This window comes from Hyla sarda, chromosome 9, assembly GCF_029499605.1.
Source record: "Hyla sarda isolate aHylSar1 chromosome 9, aHylSar1.hap1, whole genome shotgun sequence".
Classification (NCBI taxonomy): domain Eukaryota; kingdom Metazoa; phylum Chordata; class Amphibia; order Anura; family Hylidae; genus Hyla; species Hyla sarda.
In genome coordinates this window covers 126,224,235-126,243,562 of record NC_079197.1, presented here as the reverse complement: position 1 = coordinate 126,243,562, position 19,328 = coordinate 126,224,235, and the positions used below count along the sequence as shown (strand labels likewise).

General features: G+C 43.6%; 1 protein-coding gene and 2 non-coding genes across 5 annotated transcripts; all 3 read right to left on the bottom strand.

Moving 5' to 3' along the window:
• Positions 1 to 682: 682 nt before the first annotated feature.
• Positions 683 to 19,065, bottom strand: LOC130290509 (PPP2R1A-PPP2R2A-interacting phosphatase regulator 1-like). Of its 3 annotated transcripts, XR_008847617.1 has the most exons (11): positions 18,717 to 19,065; positions 17,083 to 17,161; positions 15,107 to 15,163; positions 12,034 to 12,077; positions 11,574 to 11,628; positions 10,456 to 10,557; positions 8,870 to 8,958; positions 6,170 to 6,231; positions 4,411 to 4,504; positions 1,136 to 1,386; positions 683 to 1,099 (listed from the first exon to the last, which is right to left on the bottom strand). XR_008847617.1 is itself a non-coding variant. In XM_056538240.1 (10 exons), exons 1-10 carry the CDS (start codon positions 18,809 to 18,811, stop codon positions 1,242 to 1,244), a joined length of 822 nt encoding a protein of 273 aa, XP_056394215.1. In that variant the 5' UTR covers positions 18,812 to 19,065; the 3' UTR covers positions 683 to 1,241. The 3 variants fall into 3 exon arrangements, 2 of the variants coding, with proteins under 2 accessions (XP_056394215.1, XP_056394216.1); XM_056538240.1 differs by having other exon boundaries at positions 683 to 1,386; XM_056538241.1 differs by having other exon boundaries at positions 683 to 1,386; positions 6,170 to 6,228.
• LOC130292218 (small nucleolar RNA U109) lies at positions 5,965 to 6,105 on the bottom strand. Its single transcript, XR_008848126.1, has one exon. It is a non-coding gene; the product is annotated as a small nucleolar RNA U109 (small nucleolar RNA).
• Positions 9,506 to 9,644, bottom strand: LOC130292216 (small nucleolar RNA U109). Its single transcript, XR_008848124.1, has one exon. It is a non-coding gene; the product is annotated as a small nucleolar RNA U109 (small nucleolar RNA).
• Positions 19,066 to 19,328: the final 263 nt, after the last annotated feature.

Here is a 19,328-nt window from a genome sequence, read left to right as displayed (position 1 = left end):
CCCTTGGAAGTCCTCACCTGTTGTACATAAATGCAAGGTATACTGGTAAAAGTCCAAAAGGTTCTTTTATTTGCTTGTGTCAGATGCATTTCGAGGTTTCATACCTCTTTTTCAATGACTACAGCAGTGTAGTCATTGAAAGAGAGGTATGAAACCTTGAAACGCATCCGACACAAGCAAATAAAAGAACCAGTATACCTTGAATTTATGTACGTCATACATATTGCGAAGATCACCCGGAAAATTTTTCTCTACTATTTATTGAAGAATCTGCAGCGAAATTCACCCCTGCTACATTGAAAGTGGTAATGTGCAGTTAAGATACATCGGGAAGATTTTCATAGCATGTACATGAAATTTACAAAATGTTGTTCATTCCCTTGTTAGACTTCATTCACACTACAGAATCTCCACCAGGAGATATTCTAGGGCACCAGCAAAATTAATCGGCACTACAATTGCGTGATTATGCCAGGTCACCATTGACAGCAATGTAGTCCACACATTTCTGCAAACAGAATGAAATGTGTTAATTCTTTCAGCGGAGAGACTGAATGTAACCCCACTGTAATATGGCGAGGATTTTACCTGCACAGATCTGCAAGTTAAATCTGCCATGTGTGTATTCACCCTAAGGCCAGTGAAAATCCACAACAGAAATTACATGCTGTGGATTTGGAAATCTGTGCAGAAAAAGTGTGTAAGATGTGGATGAAGTTTTGAAAATCCACAGAAGATCCTTATGCGCCGACGCCCCCCCCCCCTTCACCGAAAGCTATTGCCATGGGGTGGAACCCCATCTACCTACTGTTTGCTCCCTAAAAAGTGGCCACTTTTAATGGCAAAATCTAAATTAAATAACATTCTTAGTCTGCTTATATTACTTCATAAACAATAAATAAAACAAAAATTATACCGGTACTTCAAAATTCATGTTCTGGATAAATACCTGGAACAAGCAGGTGCATGGCATTGTACTGTACATAGCATTCTGTACACAAATCACCACCCCTCACGCCACTGTTCAAGAGTCCTGTAACAGTCCTTCAGGCTGGAGGGAGGATTAGAAAAATATATATATATATGTACACAAAACAAAGATTTGGGGGGAGAGAAAAAATAAAAACAAAACAAAAATGATACAGGGTTTAAGGAGAGGAGATGACCGGCTTTCCTGACTTTCCACCACAGTCTTTAAATATTAGGGTTGGAGAGATCATGGTCTGGGGTCTTGTGCCATTTCATTTGGGTGACAGATCATCCAGTGATATGAATGAAGAGCAGGAGTTGGAACAGGCTGCAGGGGAGTCAGTCACACAGCTTTCCTTGGCTGTAGAGTCAGATGAGGAACCGATACTACTGCTGCTGTCAAGGTCTGATGAAAGGCTGTAAGATCAAATAGAACATTGGTAAGACTAATGCCGTTGCATTTTGGTTAATGTTGGACAAAGTGCAGGCAGTAAAAGGGAAGAAGTAGAACTATTTTAATAGTCCGGTGAGATGAAGTCAGTGCAGGACCGTGCACTATAATCATTTTTCAAAATTAATCTCCCTTCCACTTCTAAATAGGTGCACAGAATAGCTGGGGTCTGTGCTCCTGGCTGGCAGATTGCTGTCTCCCAGGCACCCTTGGCCAACATTGCTGTAGAATGCAACATGATTTTCCAACATTGGGTTTCATGATGGCTATAGGTGCCTGGGAGACATGCAGGATACTGTCTCCTAATGCATAGTTACAAACAGCCAGGAGCACAGACAATTGCTGCTCCATGCATGAATTTAGTGGCCGAATTGAAAGTGAAAGTAATTTACCACACACAGTCATGGCCGTAATTGGCACCCCTGAAATTTTTCTAGAAAATGAAGTATTTCTCACAGAAAAGGATTGCAGTAACACATGTTTTGCTATACACATGTTTATTCCCTTTGTGTGTATTGGAAATAAACCAAAAAAAAAAAAAAGGAGGAAAAAAGCAAATTGGACATAATGTCACCAAACTCCAAAAATGGTCTGGACAAAATTATTGGCACCCTTTCAGAATAGTGGAAAAATAAGATTGTTTCAAGCATGTGACGCTCCTTTAAACTCACCTGGGGCAAGTAACAGGTGTGGGCAATATAAAAAAATTACACCTGAAAGCAGATAAAAAGGAGAGAAGTTCACTTGGTCTTTGCATTGTGTGTCTGTGTGTGCCACACTAAGCATGGGCAACAGAAAGAGGAAAAAACTGTCTGAGGACTTGAGAACCAAAATTGTGGAAAAATATCAACAATCTCAAGGTTACAAGTCCGTCTCCAGAGATCTAGATTGGCCTTTGTCCACAGTGCGCAACATTATCAAGAAGTTTGCAACCCATGGCACTGTAGCTAATCTCCCTGGGTGTGGACAGAAGAGAAAAATTGATTTAGGGTGTCAACGCAGGATAGTCCGGATGGTGGATAAGCAGCCCCAAAAGATATTCAAGCCGTCCTGCAGGCTCAGGGAGCATCAGTGTCAGCGCAAACTATCCGTCAACATTCAAATAAAATTAAACGTTATGGCAGGAGACCCAGGAGGACCCCACTGCTGACACAGAGACATAAAAAAGCCAGACTACATTTTGCCAAAATGAAAAGTAAGCCAAAATCCTTCTGGGAAAACGTCTTGTGGACAGATGAGACCAAGATAAAGCTTTTTGGTAAAGCACATCATTCTACTGTTTACTTAAAAATGAATGAGGCCTACAAGGAAAAGAACACAGTACCTACAGTGAAATATGGTGGAGGTTCAGTGATGTTTTGGGGTTGTTTTGCTGCCTCTGGCACTGGGTGCCTTGAATGTGTGCGAGGAATCATGAAATCTGAGGATTGCCAATGGATTTTGGGTCTCACTGTTAGGAAGAGGCACCCTTCCAATAAGAGAGACCTGGAGAAGTTTGCAAAGGTAGAGTGGTCCAACATTCCGGCTGAGAGGTGTAAGAAGCTTATTGATGGTTATAGGAAGTGACTGATTTCAGTTATTTTTTCCAAAGCATGTGCAACCAAATATTAAGTTAAGGGTGCCAATAATTTTGTCCAGACCATTTTTGGAGTTTGATGTGACATTATGTCCAATTTGCTAAATTTTCCTCCCTTTTTTGGTTTAGTTCCAATACACACAAAGTGAATAAACATGTGTATAGCAAAACATGTGTTACTGCAATCCTTTTCTGTGAGAAATACTTCACAGGAGTCAGAGGTGCCAAAATTTACGGCCATGACTGTATATATTTAGTGGCAAATATCTGTATTACAGTAGTCTGCCTAAAGGGGTTATCCAGGAAAAAAAATGTTTTAATATCAACTGGCTCCAGAAAGCTAAACAGATTTATAAATTACTTCTATAAAAAAAAATAAAAAATCTTAATCCATCCAATAATTATCAGCTGCTGAAGTTGAGTTCTTTTCTTTCTGGCAACAGTGCTCTCTGCTGACACCTCTGTCTGTCTTGGGAACTGCACAGAGTAGAAGAGGTTTGCTATGGGGATTTTCTTCTACTCTGGATAGTTCCCAAGACAGGTATCATCAGAGAGAATTTAGAAAAGAACGACTCTACTTCAGCAGCTCATAAGTACTGAAAGGATTAAGATTTTTTAATAGAAGTAATTTACAAATATGTTTAACTTTCTGGAGCCAGTTGATTATCTATCTATCTATCTAGATAGACTGGCTCCAGAAAGTTAAACATATTTGTAAATTACTTCTATTAAAAAAATCTTAATCTATCTATCTCTCTTAGTTAGTTCGTGGATAACCCCTTTAATATGAATGAAATAAAATGGTAAGAATGGTTATCCAAATGTCCAGCGCTGGGAATGCACTTAAAACTTGCTTTATTTGCTTGACAGGAGTTACAGGTAAGGAACGTCTGACGCGTTTCACACTCACAGGTGCTTTCAAGCACCTGTGAGTGCGAAACGTGTCAGACGTTCCTTACCTGTACCGTAACTCCTGTCAAGCAAATAAAGCACGTTTTAAGTGCATTCCCAGCGCTGGACGTCTTATCTTCTTTGGATTACTTCTGTGAAGCCTGGGTGGGACCGGCGGGTCCGAGCGCACGTGTGCATTGCAGGTCATTGGTGTAGAGCAGAATGGTTATGTGTTCTTGTTGTGGACATTTAACTTTAATGTTATAATGTCTTGTAGCACTGCGGTCCTGTAATTTACTAGGGCAACATTTGCATAGAGTATGTGCATTCTTTTTAGGTATTATATATGCAAGATAAGTAAGAACAAGTAAGAATGCAAGCTACACTACAAAAAATGCTTTGGTTAAAAAAAATAATAATAATAATAAACAGATGCGCGTGTAGCTACCATAATGCAAGCTCAGGCTGCACAAATGAATGGTTACAGTTATATAGTGTTGTAAGTCATGACAAACACACTTACCAACTGAAATCGGAGAGATGAGTGACATCAGGAGAAAGCATGTTGGTTGTACCTTGAAACAGTCTCTTTGGTTGACTCTCTATTTCCATTTCAACTGGAAGAAAAACAAATAACAGTAAGAAAAAGAAAAGCCCATTGAGAATGGAGAATAACTAACAACCCTGACCTACTTGATGGAGGAAAGGCGCTTTCAGTTTCATCCGACTGCACTTTATTTCCCAATGCGGAAGACTGTCAGGCAGCCCCCCCCCCCCATACACAATAAAAAAATAAGTAAAATAAGAGACTGTAGGAGAAGTGATTTTTGTGAATTTTCTTTCACACATTCAAAAACAGTACAGCGTCCCAGCAGTACCGTTGGGTATATTCACATGCTGCATACATTTCCAAAATGGTCTCATCTGAATGGGGCTTGCAGAAATTCATAGATCCATCAGATGTATGGAATGGATTTTCAGTCACAAAAATGTATGTAACAAATCTGCCACATGTGAATTGATGTAGGAATTTATACATTAAAGGGGTATTCCGCCCCTAGACATCTTATCCCCTATCCAAAAGGATAGGGGATAAGATGTCAGATCGCCGGGGTCCTGCTGCTGGGGAGCCCTGGGATCCCCGCTGCGGCACCGCGCTATCATTACAGCACAGAGCGAGTTTGCTCTGTGCGTAATGATGGGCAATACTGGGGCCGGAGCATCGTTACGTCACGGCTCCGCCCCTCGTGATGTCACGGCCCGCCCCTTTCAATACAAGTCTATGGGAGGGGGCGTGACGGTCGTCACGCCCCCTCCCATAGACTTGCATTAAGGGGACCGGCCGTGATGTCACGAAGGGCCGCGCCGTGACGTCACGCTGCTCCGTCCCCTGTATCGCCCGTCATTACGCACAGAGCAAACTCGCTCTGTGCTGTAATGATAGCGCGGTGCCGCAGCGGGAATCCCAGGGCTCCCCAGCAGCGGGACCGCTGCGATCTGACATTTTATCCCCTATCCTTTGGATAGGGGATAAGATGTCTAGGGGCGGAATACCCCTTTAAATTCAGGTGCATAGTAAAAATAGAAACTCTAGAATATAGGTTTAGTGCAACATGGCAAGTCTCCCCGTTATTCTATACAGCGACCCAGAATAAACCATAGAAGAGAAGGTTCCAGCTCTGCCGGCAGATGCCAGATCCCAGGAGTGAACCAGGTGGTTACTGAATGTATCAGTTATTCACAAAGGATACCTAAGGTCAGTTATTATTCCTTATCTGTGCCATGACTAAGGACTAGACAGTCCGAAACGCGTCGGCATGGGGTTTTTTAACCACACAGGGTGTTTTTGCTTTTTGATTTTAATATGGACTGAATAAATTTTGGACTTTTAGAATTTATTATCTATTTTTTTCGGGAGCTGGAACCTTCTCTTCTATGGTTTATCTATATACCAGGACAACGGCTTGGCTTCTTCTCCGGGCTTCCGAACCAATTCCTACGAGTGTCAGGACCAAATCATTACAAACTGTGAGCTGGCTACATACTTTTCTTTGCTTGAAGCGACCCAGAATGACAGTGGTGTAGGAGTATTATACTACCACTCAGTCTGTACTGAACAACTGGCAGCCCTGATAACTCCACGTATACTTTCTCTAGCATGACCTGGATACACTGATGTGCCATGGAATGGACAACAAAAGTAACATCTGTCATGCATCAAAATAGTCTATTAAAAGACAAGGTCTCCAATGAAATGAGGGACAATATATAGAACACAATACCTTTCCTCTTTATAGGGCCGAGGGCACTTGGACGTATGCAGTTAGGACTCTGACTCCTTCTGCTAGAGAGAAGAACAAACTAACTTTAATGTTATTGAAAATAAATAAAAGAAAAATATTGTTATATAAAACAAGCTAGAACACACAAAATACCACAGCGTTGCTATGAGCTCAGCCTCAAACATATCTATCAGGCAAGAGATAATGGTTTCCCAACCAGGGTGCCTCCAGCTGTTGCAAAACTACAACTCCCAGCATGCCCGGACAGCCGTTGGCTGTCCGGGCATGCTGGGAGTTGTAGTTTTGCAACAGCTGGAGGCACCCTGGTTGGGAAACAATGGATTAGAGCAAGTTTGAGGATTCCAATAAGGACTGATTGATTGGTTACAAGATTTCGGTAAGAAACAGAATGAGAAAATGACTCGCTTTGGCAGGGAAACTAACAAGTGGTAACGCATCTCTTCCACCCATATGCCTGTGCCTTACATTAGGTATTAGCCTTGGGTTATTGTTTTTTTAAAAGGACTACTGGATCAGTGAGCGAAAGGAGAACTGCGGGTGGAGATAAAGAGATCATCATGGAAGACATAGTATTGGAATAAAGGAGTTTTTTTTTTTTTTTTAAACCTTGCACAAAAAGGTAAAAATAAAATAACTGTCCTTTAACACGTAAAGTAAGACAATCGTGTAGGTTTAGAATTCCAAACAGGTTTCTGATAGAATTTCCATGAGAAAGCCTAAGTAAATGGAGCAGGGCTAGACATCTTAACACACAGACCATCAATGGCCAACTCCAGCAACAAGACTGGACAGCCAAACAATCAGGGAAATAAAAGAATGATGTTGGGGGGGGGGGAATCCCCAGAGGTAACACTTTGTTTAGGAAACCCCCTCATGGGCAAAGTGACAATTTTGATACTTGCAATGGAGACGAGAAAACACGGCACTCGGATTGCTGGAACACTTGTACATTCCCATGTAGCAATAAAGAAACCCAAGTGTTCCAGCAGTCCGAGTGCCGCGTTTTCTCATCTGCATTGCAAGTATACAAGAATCTTCAATGTGAATTCAAATAGAGAAAACATACATGGTCGCACATCCACAACATGCACAATGATCTAATGCTTCTCAGCAACATTAATAAAACTAACAGGTTGTTATTGTACTTTATGACCATGAAGTGCAGCCCACTAGCCACATAATGGCCACCTGTAAGTAGTGGGTCCCTAGCATAAAATGTCGCAGCACTGAGCGGCCACCACCCCCGCGGCAACACCAGTGCCCAGAAAGGGGGGGGGGGGGGCGGAAACGACCCACCTGCAGAGCAGCCCCCATGCCACTCAAACCAGTCCCAGGGACGTGCCTCCCTACAGACATGGCGCCGTGTGAGCAATGGACGCCGCACAGCACCACACCAGTGTGAACAAGGAGTAAAAGCTCATTCACCTTGTGCTCCCAGTCTGTTTTCTCTATTTGATTCCACATTGTGTTTTCTATTCCCACCCCCCTCAGAACTCTTCCCCTCCCCTCAGCCCTATATAAATTAGCAGGAAGCTGCATAGGGCCCTTTCTTTCCAGCAGCCTCCCAGTCTCTGACTGGGAGCACATGGTGAGTGTACTTTTACACCTTGTTCACACTGATGTGGTGCGGCGTCCATTGCTGCCCCGGCGCTGTGTCTGTGGGGACTGGTTTGAGTGGCATAGGGGCTGCTCTGCCAGTGGGTCGTTCCCCCCTGTGGGCACTGGTGTTGCAGTGGTGGTTGCCAATCAGTTCAGCGCCATTTTATGCAAGGGAACCGCTACTTACAGGCCGCCGTGATGTGGCTAGGGGGCTTGCACGACATGATCAAAAAGTACTCTAACGACTTGTTAGTTTAATAAATGTTGCTGAGAAGCATTAGATCATTGTGCATGTTGTGGATGTGCCACCATGTCTGTTTTCTCTATTTGAATATACAAGAATCTTCACCAGTTTGTTCTCCACTGAGCACCGCATTGCTGGAGAAAGATTAGCTGAAGCCGATTCATTGACATCTCCAAATGCACAGGTGTGTGTTCCTTTGTTGAAGCAGTGCCGATCGCGTTCTCTATAAGACTGTACAATTTTGATATTCATGTTCATAAATTGAAAACCAAGGCCGACACAGGGGAACAAAATGGGAATTTTTCAGAGAAATTGAAACTCATCTGTGTATCGGAACAGAAACCGAAAGATCTATACAAATTTGGCCAAAATCATATTACTACTACAGTACTACCACCACTGTGTACTGGATTTTAAAGATTTGACGTAAAGTAAAGCTCGAGGGGGGTGTCCCTACTCTCTATGAACTGCAGATTTTGGGGGAAAGAAGAATTGGGCATGAAGGTACACTTTTGAGTCCGTAATGTGGCTGTTTGTAATCTCCAATCAATCACCACTGGCACCTCAGATTTATAGAGTATGCTTTTTATAAGTTTCATTGCACCTTACATCCACCTTGTACATATGCACTTAGATTAAAATCTACGATGATTTACAAGTGGTGCAAGAGAAGATATGATTTCTCTTGGAGCTCTCCGATAGCATTAATTCATTCCAGAAGGTTTCACTCAGAATGAAATAAAAACAAACAATCATATAATGCAGTTTTCATGTCGATATGATATTGCAGATATTCACTAACCCAGAATTGCTTAAGAATTCTCTACCCTACTTACGTGGAGAAGCGTCTTGTAGGACTGGGGATCGGGCTCGGAGGCAGGCCATTACTGCTCACAAACATTTGAAGAGATGGAGAAAAACATTGCTGTGGGAGAATAGAATTTTTTTTTTTTTTAACTTTTCAGGACTATATTTTGCATAATATCACATTTGCAAGTTTGGTAGTTTAACACAAAAGTAGCATTTTGCAGAAATGATCAGGAAACATAACTTTATTTATAGGGGTACTCCACTGCCCCAGCCCCTTGTGACGCCATGCCATGCCCCCTCAATACAAGTCTATGGGAGGGGGCATAATGGCTGCCACGCCCCCTAACAGATTTGCATTGAGGGGGTGTGGCAAGACGTCATAACCCCGCAGCCCGCACCCAGCGTTTGGAACAAAATGTTCCGAACGCTGGGGCAGTGGAGTACCCCTTTAAAGGGGTTGTCCCATTAAGAAAAATAGGTGTAATATGATGCATTTCTTAAAATGTCCTGTCTGAGAGATATAGGGTTACTAATCCTCCATGACCTGCGTTGTTTGGATAACTGTTGCCCTTGGTTACGACCCACGTGCTCAGTTGAACTACATTATTCTGGATATGGTACACATCTAATTTTACCAACTTTGCTTTGTGTGACAACCCTTGTAATGTAGGAGTAATATACTACCGCTCAGCCTGTACTGAAAAGCTGGCAGCCCTGATAACTCCTTATGATTATATGGCATGGATAGAGGAGATGTGATCTACAATAAAAAGAACACATCAACTGATTCTAAACATGCACAAAGCCAAGTCACATGGCACCAGAACAGGGCATCATAAATACAGTGGTCCCTCAACATACGATGGTAATCCGTTCCAAATGGACCATCGTTTGTTGAAATCATCGTATGTTGAGGGATCCGTGCAATGTAAAGTATAGGACAGTGGTCTACAACCTGCGGACCTCCAGATGTTGCAAAACTACAACACCCAGCATGCCCGGACAGCCGTTGGCTGTCCGGGCATGCTGGGTGTTGTAGTTTTGCAACATCTGGAGGTCCGCAGGTTGTAGACCACTGTTAGACGAAGTTGTACTCACCTGTCCCCGCCGCTCCGGACCGTCACCGCTGCCCTGGATGTGGCCATCCATCGCTGTCGCCGCGTCCCTGAGGTGTCCCCGACCTTCCGGCAAGGCCTCTGCTTCCCCGGCATCCGCGCTCTCCGATGCCGCCATCACGTCGCTACGCACGCCGCTCCTATTGGATGACGGAACGGCGTACACAGCGATGTGATGACGACGATGGAGAGCGCCGCCGATGCAGGGGATCCCCAAGAGGACGCGCCGGAGCCCCGAGGACAGGTAAGTGATCATCACCGGAGCTCACGGGGCACCGTAAACGGCTATCCAGTGGCAGCTGAAGCAGTCTGCGCTGCCGGATAGCAGTTTATGCGATGGCCCCGACATACAAAAGCATCGTATGTTGTGAAATGATCGTATGTCGGGGCCATCGTAGGTCGGGGGGGTCACTGTAGTTGCTCAACATAAAAAAGGTGCTGGCATACATTCAACCATGTCAGATTAGAATACTAGGCAAACAAAATATCTACAATACCTTCCCAATTCCTCTGGTGGGTGAGGGAGCAGGCGACACTGGTGCAAAGTCAATACGCTTTGGAGAAGAAGATTTATCCAGTTTATCAAGATCATTGTCACTCTGGAAGGAAAAAATAAATAAAAATACCTCAATAAATTTAGACAAAGAAAAAAGGCAAGAAAGATATTGATCTAAAGAAATTCAGAATTCTGCTTGTTTCCTGTTAAGGCAGAGCATTGTGGGAGCTCGGGAAATACAGATCATATACAGAATAGACAAAAACCACAGTCTGTTACCAAAGGCAACATGCCAGATTTTAACGACGTAAAAAAGCTCAAAACAAACTGTCAGGGAAAATATTTACAATGTTGCTTAACACATCAATGTGGAATGCTGAAGGAGAAGGTACCCTTAAGCCCCTTGAGGACGCAACAATTTGGGGTCTGGAGGACATGGTTTCACTGTGCATTGACAGCCATAACTTTTTACATCTTGTGTAAGGCCATATGATAGTTTGTTTAGTGACTTAATGGGACACGCCGACATCTCTGTCCATGTCTGGAACTGTCCAGAGCAGGAGAAAACCCCTATAGTAAACCTATGCTGCTCTAGACAGTTCCTGATACGGGCATCAGGTGTCAGCAGAGAGCACTGTGGACAAGATAAAAAAAATATATATATAAAAAAGGGGGTAATCCAGCGGAAATGTATTTCTTTTTTTTAAATCAACTGGTGCCAGAAAGTTAAACAGATTTGTAAATTACTTCTATTAAAAAAAAATCTTAATCCTTCCAGTACGTATTAGCTGCTGAATTCTTCAGCTCTCTGCTGACATCTCTGTCCATTTTAGGAACTGTCCAGAGCAGCATATGTTTGCTATGGGGATTTTCTCCTACTCTGGACAGTTCTTAAAATGGACAGAGATTTCAGCAGAGAGCTCCGTGTTCCAAAAAGTAAATAATTTTCCCTGTAGTATTCAGCAGCTAATAAGTACTTTTAACTTTCTGGCACCAGTTGATTTAAAAGATGTTTTCCACCGGAGTACCCGCATATATACACATTACTGCCATACAGTAGTAAAATTGTTCATCTACACCACCCTTGATAAAGTCCCCCCATAGTGATAAGAAACCTACCAGACTGAAGCTTTCCTCCCAGGACAGGCTCATCTGCATTGCAGTCTGGATCTCCCTAATTAAAAACAAACATATATATGTAAAATCTGCAAAAGTAAATATTTTGTGAACAATGCTAAACTGTGACGTGCAATTTCCTCCCTGATCACATCTTGGTCATGTAGAAGGGAATGCAACCGGACAGAAGGAAATCACATGTAAACTATTTGCCACCTGCATGTAAGAGGATACACTGACAGCTTTGGCAGGTTCCATTAGTTATTTAGCAGCTTTACTGGACCTAGTGCACATGTGGTTTAGACATACAACAGCCCATGTCCTGTCTATCCTTCAGCTGTCTGGACATGCTGGGAGTTGTAGTTTTGAAACAGCTGGAGGCACACCAGCTGGAGGGGTGGTCTACAGAAACAACCATTAAAAGGTAAGTCAAGAGTACAAAAGGTACATTGAGCATACTCACCTCTCACGTGCTGTTTCACGATTCATCAAGTCCACACCTTCCTCCTATTGAAAAATAAAAAACTTCTATTTATATTATTGCTTTTATGACCAAAAATAAGTATATTTAACCCCTTAAGGACTCAGACAAATATATTTTTACGTTTTCGTTTTTTTCCTCAAATCATAACTAGTTAATTAGTACGTTTAAAATCCCACAATTTTGAAGGCCTATAACTTTTTCATTTTTCCGTATAAGCAGCGATATGAGGGCTCATTTTTTGCACTGTGATTTGTCCTTTATATTGATACCATATTTGCTTATATAAAAAAACAAATTTATAAATTTTTGTTTTGGAATAAAAGGTTATAAAAAAGCTGCAATTTTGGACTAATACTGTTCAGTGCTATGCATAGGGCATAGCATTGATCAGTGTTATCGCGATCTCCTGCTCCGGTCTGCTCGTTCGCAGACCAGAGCAGAAGACTCGTGGAAGGCAGCGGAGGCAGGTGAGGTAGGTAGGTACACGCACTAGAGAGTTTCCTTTCTGCAGGAAGACTGAGTCTGCCTGCTGGACACTTTCATGTAAAATATGACATAAAATAAAAACAAAACAAAAAATACAACTTCAGAAGAAACTTAAATGTTTTTCAGGAGCCGCGTCATTCTTTAAATAGAATTAGGAACCTTCAAGCATAAAGTAATAGTTTCTGTTTATGCGGCATGCAAATAAATACAACACCAACGTCTTGTTCTCACAAAACAGAATAGACAGTATGTAGGATGTTCAGTCTTGGTGCACCAATACATAAATGCCTACACCTCCTCCCTCCAATCAGTATACAAATGCTATCCAAGAGAAAGATGGCAAGTGTACACAGAGCAGTGTTTCCCAACCAGGGTGCCTCCAGTTGTTGCAAAACTACAACTCCCAGCATGCCCGGACAGCCGTTGGCTGTCCGGGCATGCTGGGAGTTGTAGTTTTGCAACAGCTGGAGGCACCCTGGTTGGGAACCACTGACATAGTTGGCAAAGCTTGCTGTTCCAGTCAGCGTTCCTCTATGTCACACGTATAAGGGTCCCCCCCCCCACATTTTCAAGGGTACATGTCGGGGAAAAAGACATTGGGCAGATTGATTTCAACATGTCCAATGCTTCTTTCTTAGGAGGGATAAGGTGTTGGCAGAGAAATCTTGCAGTAGCTTGTTTACCTCTCCCTGCTGAAAAGATATGCACACTCGACCAGGCCAAGCATGCACATGTATGGGATGCAGAAAATAAATGTTGGCCAGGCACTAGTGGAAGCACCCTGATCTAAAAGGTCCTATTATAATAAATATTTAAAGCATAGACCATCACATTCTAATGGACACATATGAAAACCTTCATGCCTGTTTACTTCCTGTAATAATAGGTGACTTCTAAAAACCTAAGCTTCAATAGAGTATTGTATTCATATTTATATTGTCCCCGGGAGTCTGTTTTTTTTTTTTCTTCCCCATCACCGTTTCGGTTCCGTTCTCGCAGGCTGTAAACGGATTAAATAAAAAAATACCATTCATGTCAATGGGATTTTTAATTTTTTATTTTAAACAATCCGCTTACCGTATATACTTGAGTATAAGCCGAGCCGAATTTTACCCCAAAAACCCAGGAAAAAAATAAATAAAATAAGTTATTGACTCGACTATAAGCCTAGGGTGGGAAATACATCATCCCTTCATGTAATCATCCAAACCCCCGTCATCATCATCACCGCCTGTCAATCCCTTCATCAGTGGTCTTCAACCTGCGGACCTCCAGATGTTGCAAAACTACAACTCCCAGCATGCCATCGGATGTCCAGGCATGCTGGGAGTTGTAGTTTTGAAACCTCTGGAGGTCCGCAGGTTGAAGACCACTGCGGCCTTCGTCATCACCCAGCCCCCCCCCCCCCCCCTTTTGTTTTGTACTCTCCTCCCCTCGGCAGGAAGTTAGGGTGAGCTGGTCCGGGCCATCTATGCTACAGGGACCGTCAGGTGGGGAGGATTAGTCACTGCGGGTTGTCCATTTTAACCGGGGGGGGGGGGGGGGGGGGGGGGGCCTCTTCTCCGTGCTTCGGGCCCGGACTATTGACGTTGCCTTGACGACGAGGCACAGGGACGTTGCGCATGAATGTCCCTGTGCGTCGTCGTCAAGGCAACGTCACTACTCCGGGGCCGGGCCCAAAGCGCGGAGAAGAGGCCCCCCCAGTGAAAATGGACAGCCCGCAGCGACTAATCCTCCCCACCGGACGGTCCCTGCAGCATAGATGGCCCGGACCAGCTCACCCTTCCTTCCCACCGAGGGGAGGAGAGTACAAAACAAAAGGGGGGGGGGCTGGATGATGACGAAGGCCGCAGTAGTCTTCAACCTGCGGACCTCCAGAGGTTTCAAAACTACAGCCGATGGCTTTCCGGGCATGCAGGGAGTTGTAGTTTTGCAACATCTGGAGGTCCGCAGGTTGAAGACCACTGATGAAGGGATTGACAGGCGGAGAGTTCACTCGAGTATAAGCTGAGGGGGGCGTTTTCAGCACGAAAAATCGTGCTAAAAAACTCTGCTTATACGGTACATGTTTGTACCCGTCTGCACTCATTTCCATTTTTTTGATGGCATAAAAAAAACGGAAGAAAAACTGGATACAGCAAATTTAACCATTGAAGTCTATGGAAAACGGATGGGCCTTTAATGTCATCTATTTGCATCCGTTTTTACTTCTGAGCATGCTTAGAACAAAAAAAATTTTTTTTTTTTTTTTTTTTTTGCTTTATTAACTGAACAATAACGGATCCAAACGGACAACATCCGTTATTGTCCTTTTTTTATTTTTTTTTTTTTTTTTAAGTCAGTTTTTGACAGAAGAACAGGACGGGTCTAGACGGCTGTGTGAACGCAAATGAACAGAAAGGCAAAGTGAAGTCCCAGTGGTTGGACACCCACTAATCAGATACATATACCTATTCTGTGCATAGGTGATAAGTATTCATCTTTGGAGAAAGTTAAGACGACTGAAACATATTTGGATTCTCAGTCAAATAATGTAAACACTTTTCTAATTTATATTATTTCTTACCCTTTTAAGCTGATATAATCTGCTGCTCGGAATACGGATGGGAGAAGATGTTGGGATCTGCAAAACAGGAGACATAAAATGATTAGACACACACATATATATATTATATATATTCCCAAACTTTAGAGCAATAAAAATATATATATAAAATGATACCACTCATGTTTACAGAGTAAAAACAAACCATGTATTTTGAGCTGCTGTTCTAGTTCATTAACACTAAACTGTGGTACAGAAAGATTGGGCCGAAATAAAAGTGAGGATGGAGGGAATTCTGCTACGGCCACATGATCTCAGTTCTGCATGGTCGCATGTTTGGTAACTGTCGGGTTGTGGTGACATGAAGAATGCAATGCAACTTTTATTAGCACTACTGCAGAGGCATGACCCTATACCCTGTATTTACCATACGGCACACGTGGGCCTGTGCCCAGGGCAGCAGGTAAGTTCAGGTAATGTTAGGCCTAGTTGACAAGGCAGAAAAATTTGCCTGAAAAACACGGGTGGACATTCCACAAATATAATCCATATAGACAGCAATGCATTTCCAAGTGAATTCCGCCAAAAGAATTTTCGCCACAGAAACATCATGGAAAATAATGGGGCTCTGCTGCAATGGAATTTCCAAGCTGAATTCCCCCCCCCCGGAAATTCTGGCGTGTGAATAGGCCCTTACTGTCATTTATATCAACTTTGGACAGGTTATCCATACATGTCAAAAGTTTAGATGGCACCAGGTCTCACCCCTGATCAGGATCCAGGACATCATGTCAAAAGTTCAAAACATGTAAACGCAATGTCAGAATTCTGGTGCGTATGAATACTGTATAGTGCTGTGTACATTAATAAAATATAACAACGCTTCACACAGTACAAGTGAACAGTCATTACTGCTAGTTTTCAGCACTATAATTCTTGATTTGTTTTCAATGTGGCCGGCCTTGTCCTTATGCTCTTACTTCCATACATAAGAATGTTACATTGTTGTTGGTTTGCATAAAAATCTAACATAAATAATTATATTAATAATTAAAAAAAAAAAATAGAAAAATAATATATACAATATATACAGTGACCCCCCCCCCCCCCCCAACCTACGATGGCCCTGACATATGATAATTTCAACATGCGATGGCCTCTCAGAGGCCATTGCATGTTGAAGGCAGCATCAACATACGATGCTTTTGTATGTCGGGGCCATCGCATAAACGGCTATCCTGCAGCGCAGACTGCTTCAGCTGCCACCGGATAGCCGTTTACGGTGCCCTGTGAGCTCCGGTGATGTCTCTTACCTGTCCTCGGGGCTCCGGCGCGTCCTCTTTGGGATCCTCTGCATCGTCGGCGCTCTCCATGGTCGCCATCATGTCGCTGCGCACGCCGTCCTGTCATCCAATAGGAGCAGCGTGCGTAGCGACGTGATGGAGGCAACGGAGAGCGAGGATGCCGGGGAAGCAGAGGCCTTGCCGGAGCGTCGGGGACACCTTGGGGATGTGGCGATAGCGATGGACGGCGACATCCAGGGCAGCGGTGACGGTCCGGAGCGGTGGGGACAGGCGAGTACAACTTCCTATACCAGTGGTCTACAACCTGCGGACCTCCAGATGTTGCAAAACTACAACTCCCAGCAGTTTTGCAACATCTGGAGGTCCGCAGGTTGTAGACCACTGCCCTATACTTTACATTGCACGGATCCCTCAACATACGATGGTTTCAACAAACGATGGTCCATTTGGAACAAATTACCATCGTATGTTGAGGGATTACTATATACACACACATATATATAATGTAATAAAAAATAAAGGCTTTTCTGCTGCAAAAGTGGCCCGATATTGTACACTGTTTCCTAACAAGGATGCCTCCAGCTGTTGCAAAACTACAAATCCCAGCATATAGTTGTAGTTTCGCAACAGCTGGAGGCATCCAGATTGGGAAACACTGGTCTGTGTGACTATCCTGACGCAGTGTTATCTTACCACACTCTGGCGATTCACTACAGTCGTGCTGTTCCTGCGCGCTCTGGATGCGTATGGCTGAAATACCAAAGAGTGATCACTGAGGGGAAAAAAAGAAAGAAAAGAGACAAAGATTATACACGAACCGTATGTGTACATTGTATCCAGCTGCCGGTAGCCGATCTATTGTTCCCTGTTATCAGCTGGAACCAGATTGACCCCAATGCCAGGAACATTCACACACACAGGTCCATGATATCTACAGCTTCCATACACAGAACCTTTCGAAGATACCGGCTTTAGCTGACAGCTCCCAAGACAAGTGTTTCCCAACCAGTGTGCCTCCAGCTGTTGCAAAACTACAACTCCCAGCATGCAGATTTGTAAATTACTTCTATAAAAAAAAAAAAAAAATCATCCTTCCAGTACTTATCAGGTGCTGTATAATATAGAGGAAGTTCTTTTCTTTTTGAATTTCCTTTCTGTCTGACCACAGTGCTCTCTGCTGACACCTCTGTCCATTTTAGGAGAAAATCCCCATAGCAAACCTCTCCTACTCTGAACAGTTCCTGACATGGACAGAGGTGTCAGCAGAGAGCACTGTGGTCAGGCAGAAAGGAAATTCAAAACGAAAAGAACTAACTCTGTATTATACAGCAGCTGAAAAGTACTGGAAGGATTGAGTTTTTTTTTTTTTTAATAGAAGTAATTTAGAAATCTGTATAACATTCTGGCACCAGTTGATTTAAACGAAAAGGTAAGTTAAAGGGGTACTACCATGGGATTTTTTTTTTTTTTTAAATCAACTGGTGCCAGACAGTTAAACAGATTTGTAAATCACTTCTATAAAAAAAATCTTAATCCTTCCAGTACTTTTTAGGGGCTGTATACTAAAGAGAAATCCAAAAAAAAGAAATGCATTTCCTGTGATGTCCCGACCACAGTGCTCTCTGCTGACCTCTGCTGTCCATTTTAGGAACTGTCCAGAGAAGCATATGTTTGCTATGGGGATTTTCTCCAGTTCCTAAAATGGACAGCAGAGGTCAACAGAGAGCACTGTGGTCAGGACATCAGAGGAAATGCAGTTCTTTTTTGGATTTCTCTTTAGTATACAGCCCCTAAAAAGTACTGGAAGGATTAAGATTTTTTAATAGAAGTGATTTACAAACCTGTTTATATTTTCTGGCACCAGTTGATTAAAAAATAAAAATAAAAAAATAAATAAAGTTTTCCACGGTAGTACCCCTTTAAGTTTTACTTCACCCAAATCCAGCCTCTAGGGCAGTGGTCTCCAACCTGCGGATCTCCAGATTTTGCAAAACTACAACTCCCAGCATGCCCGGACAGCCGTTGGCTGTCCGGGCATGCTGGGAGTTGTAGTTTTGCAACATCTGGAGGTCCGCAGGTTGGAGACCACTGCTCTAGGGGGCAGCAGCAGATGATTGTCATTTTTTCTATAACAAATTTTGGTCAAAAAGTTAAGATCGAGGCTCCTGAACTGTTGCAAAATTATAACCCCCCCACCATGCACTGACAATCTGGGGAGTTGTAGTTTGGAAACAGCTGCAGAGCCACAGGTTGGGGACCACTGATTCAGTGATGACAATAGACACAATGGTTACAGGTGCCCAGTCTGCGCCCCCTGCTGTCCTCACCTGAGCCCGTTGATATGGGGGGCGCTATTGGACCTCCTGAGGCTGCCATCCCCCGGGATCTCCACCACGTCCAGCTCCATCTTCTCCTGAGCCATGATGTCAGCGCTGCTCCCCAGATCTCCCGGACTCCCCCCTCAATGGCTCATTCCAGCTTTAGGCCTCAGTGTGACCGGGGAGCCCCGTGAGGGGAGATCAGGGCTCCATGCTAGCAGTGAAGGAGACAAGTTGTCGGCCCGTTCCCCGCTCCCCCCGCCCCCAGCTGCCGCCTTGTGTGAGGCCGAGGCCCCGGGACACCTCCGGCCCAGTACAATCAGCAGAGCCCCAGCGAGAAGCAGTAGCCGACCGCGCATGCGCACTCCTGCCCGCCGCCACCGGCCTGGCCGAGACTATGAGGCAGTGGTGGAGAGCGCCTGCACCTCCCATCTCATCTGTATCCATAGAAATGCTAATATTACTCGCCATTCATTCTAATAGGCCAGGTTACTGTGCAAATGTGGTTAGGTAGAGAGAGATAGGAGAGAACAGGAGGTGGTGCTACATATATATTACTGACTTATTATTATTATTATAAGTCAGTGTATCCCAAAGTTTCCCAACCAGGGTGCCTCCAGC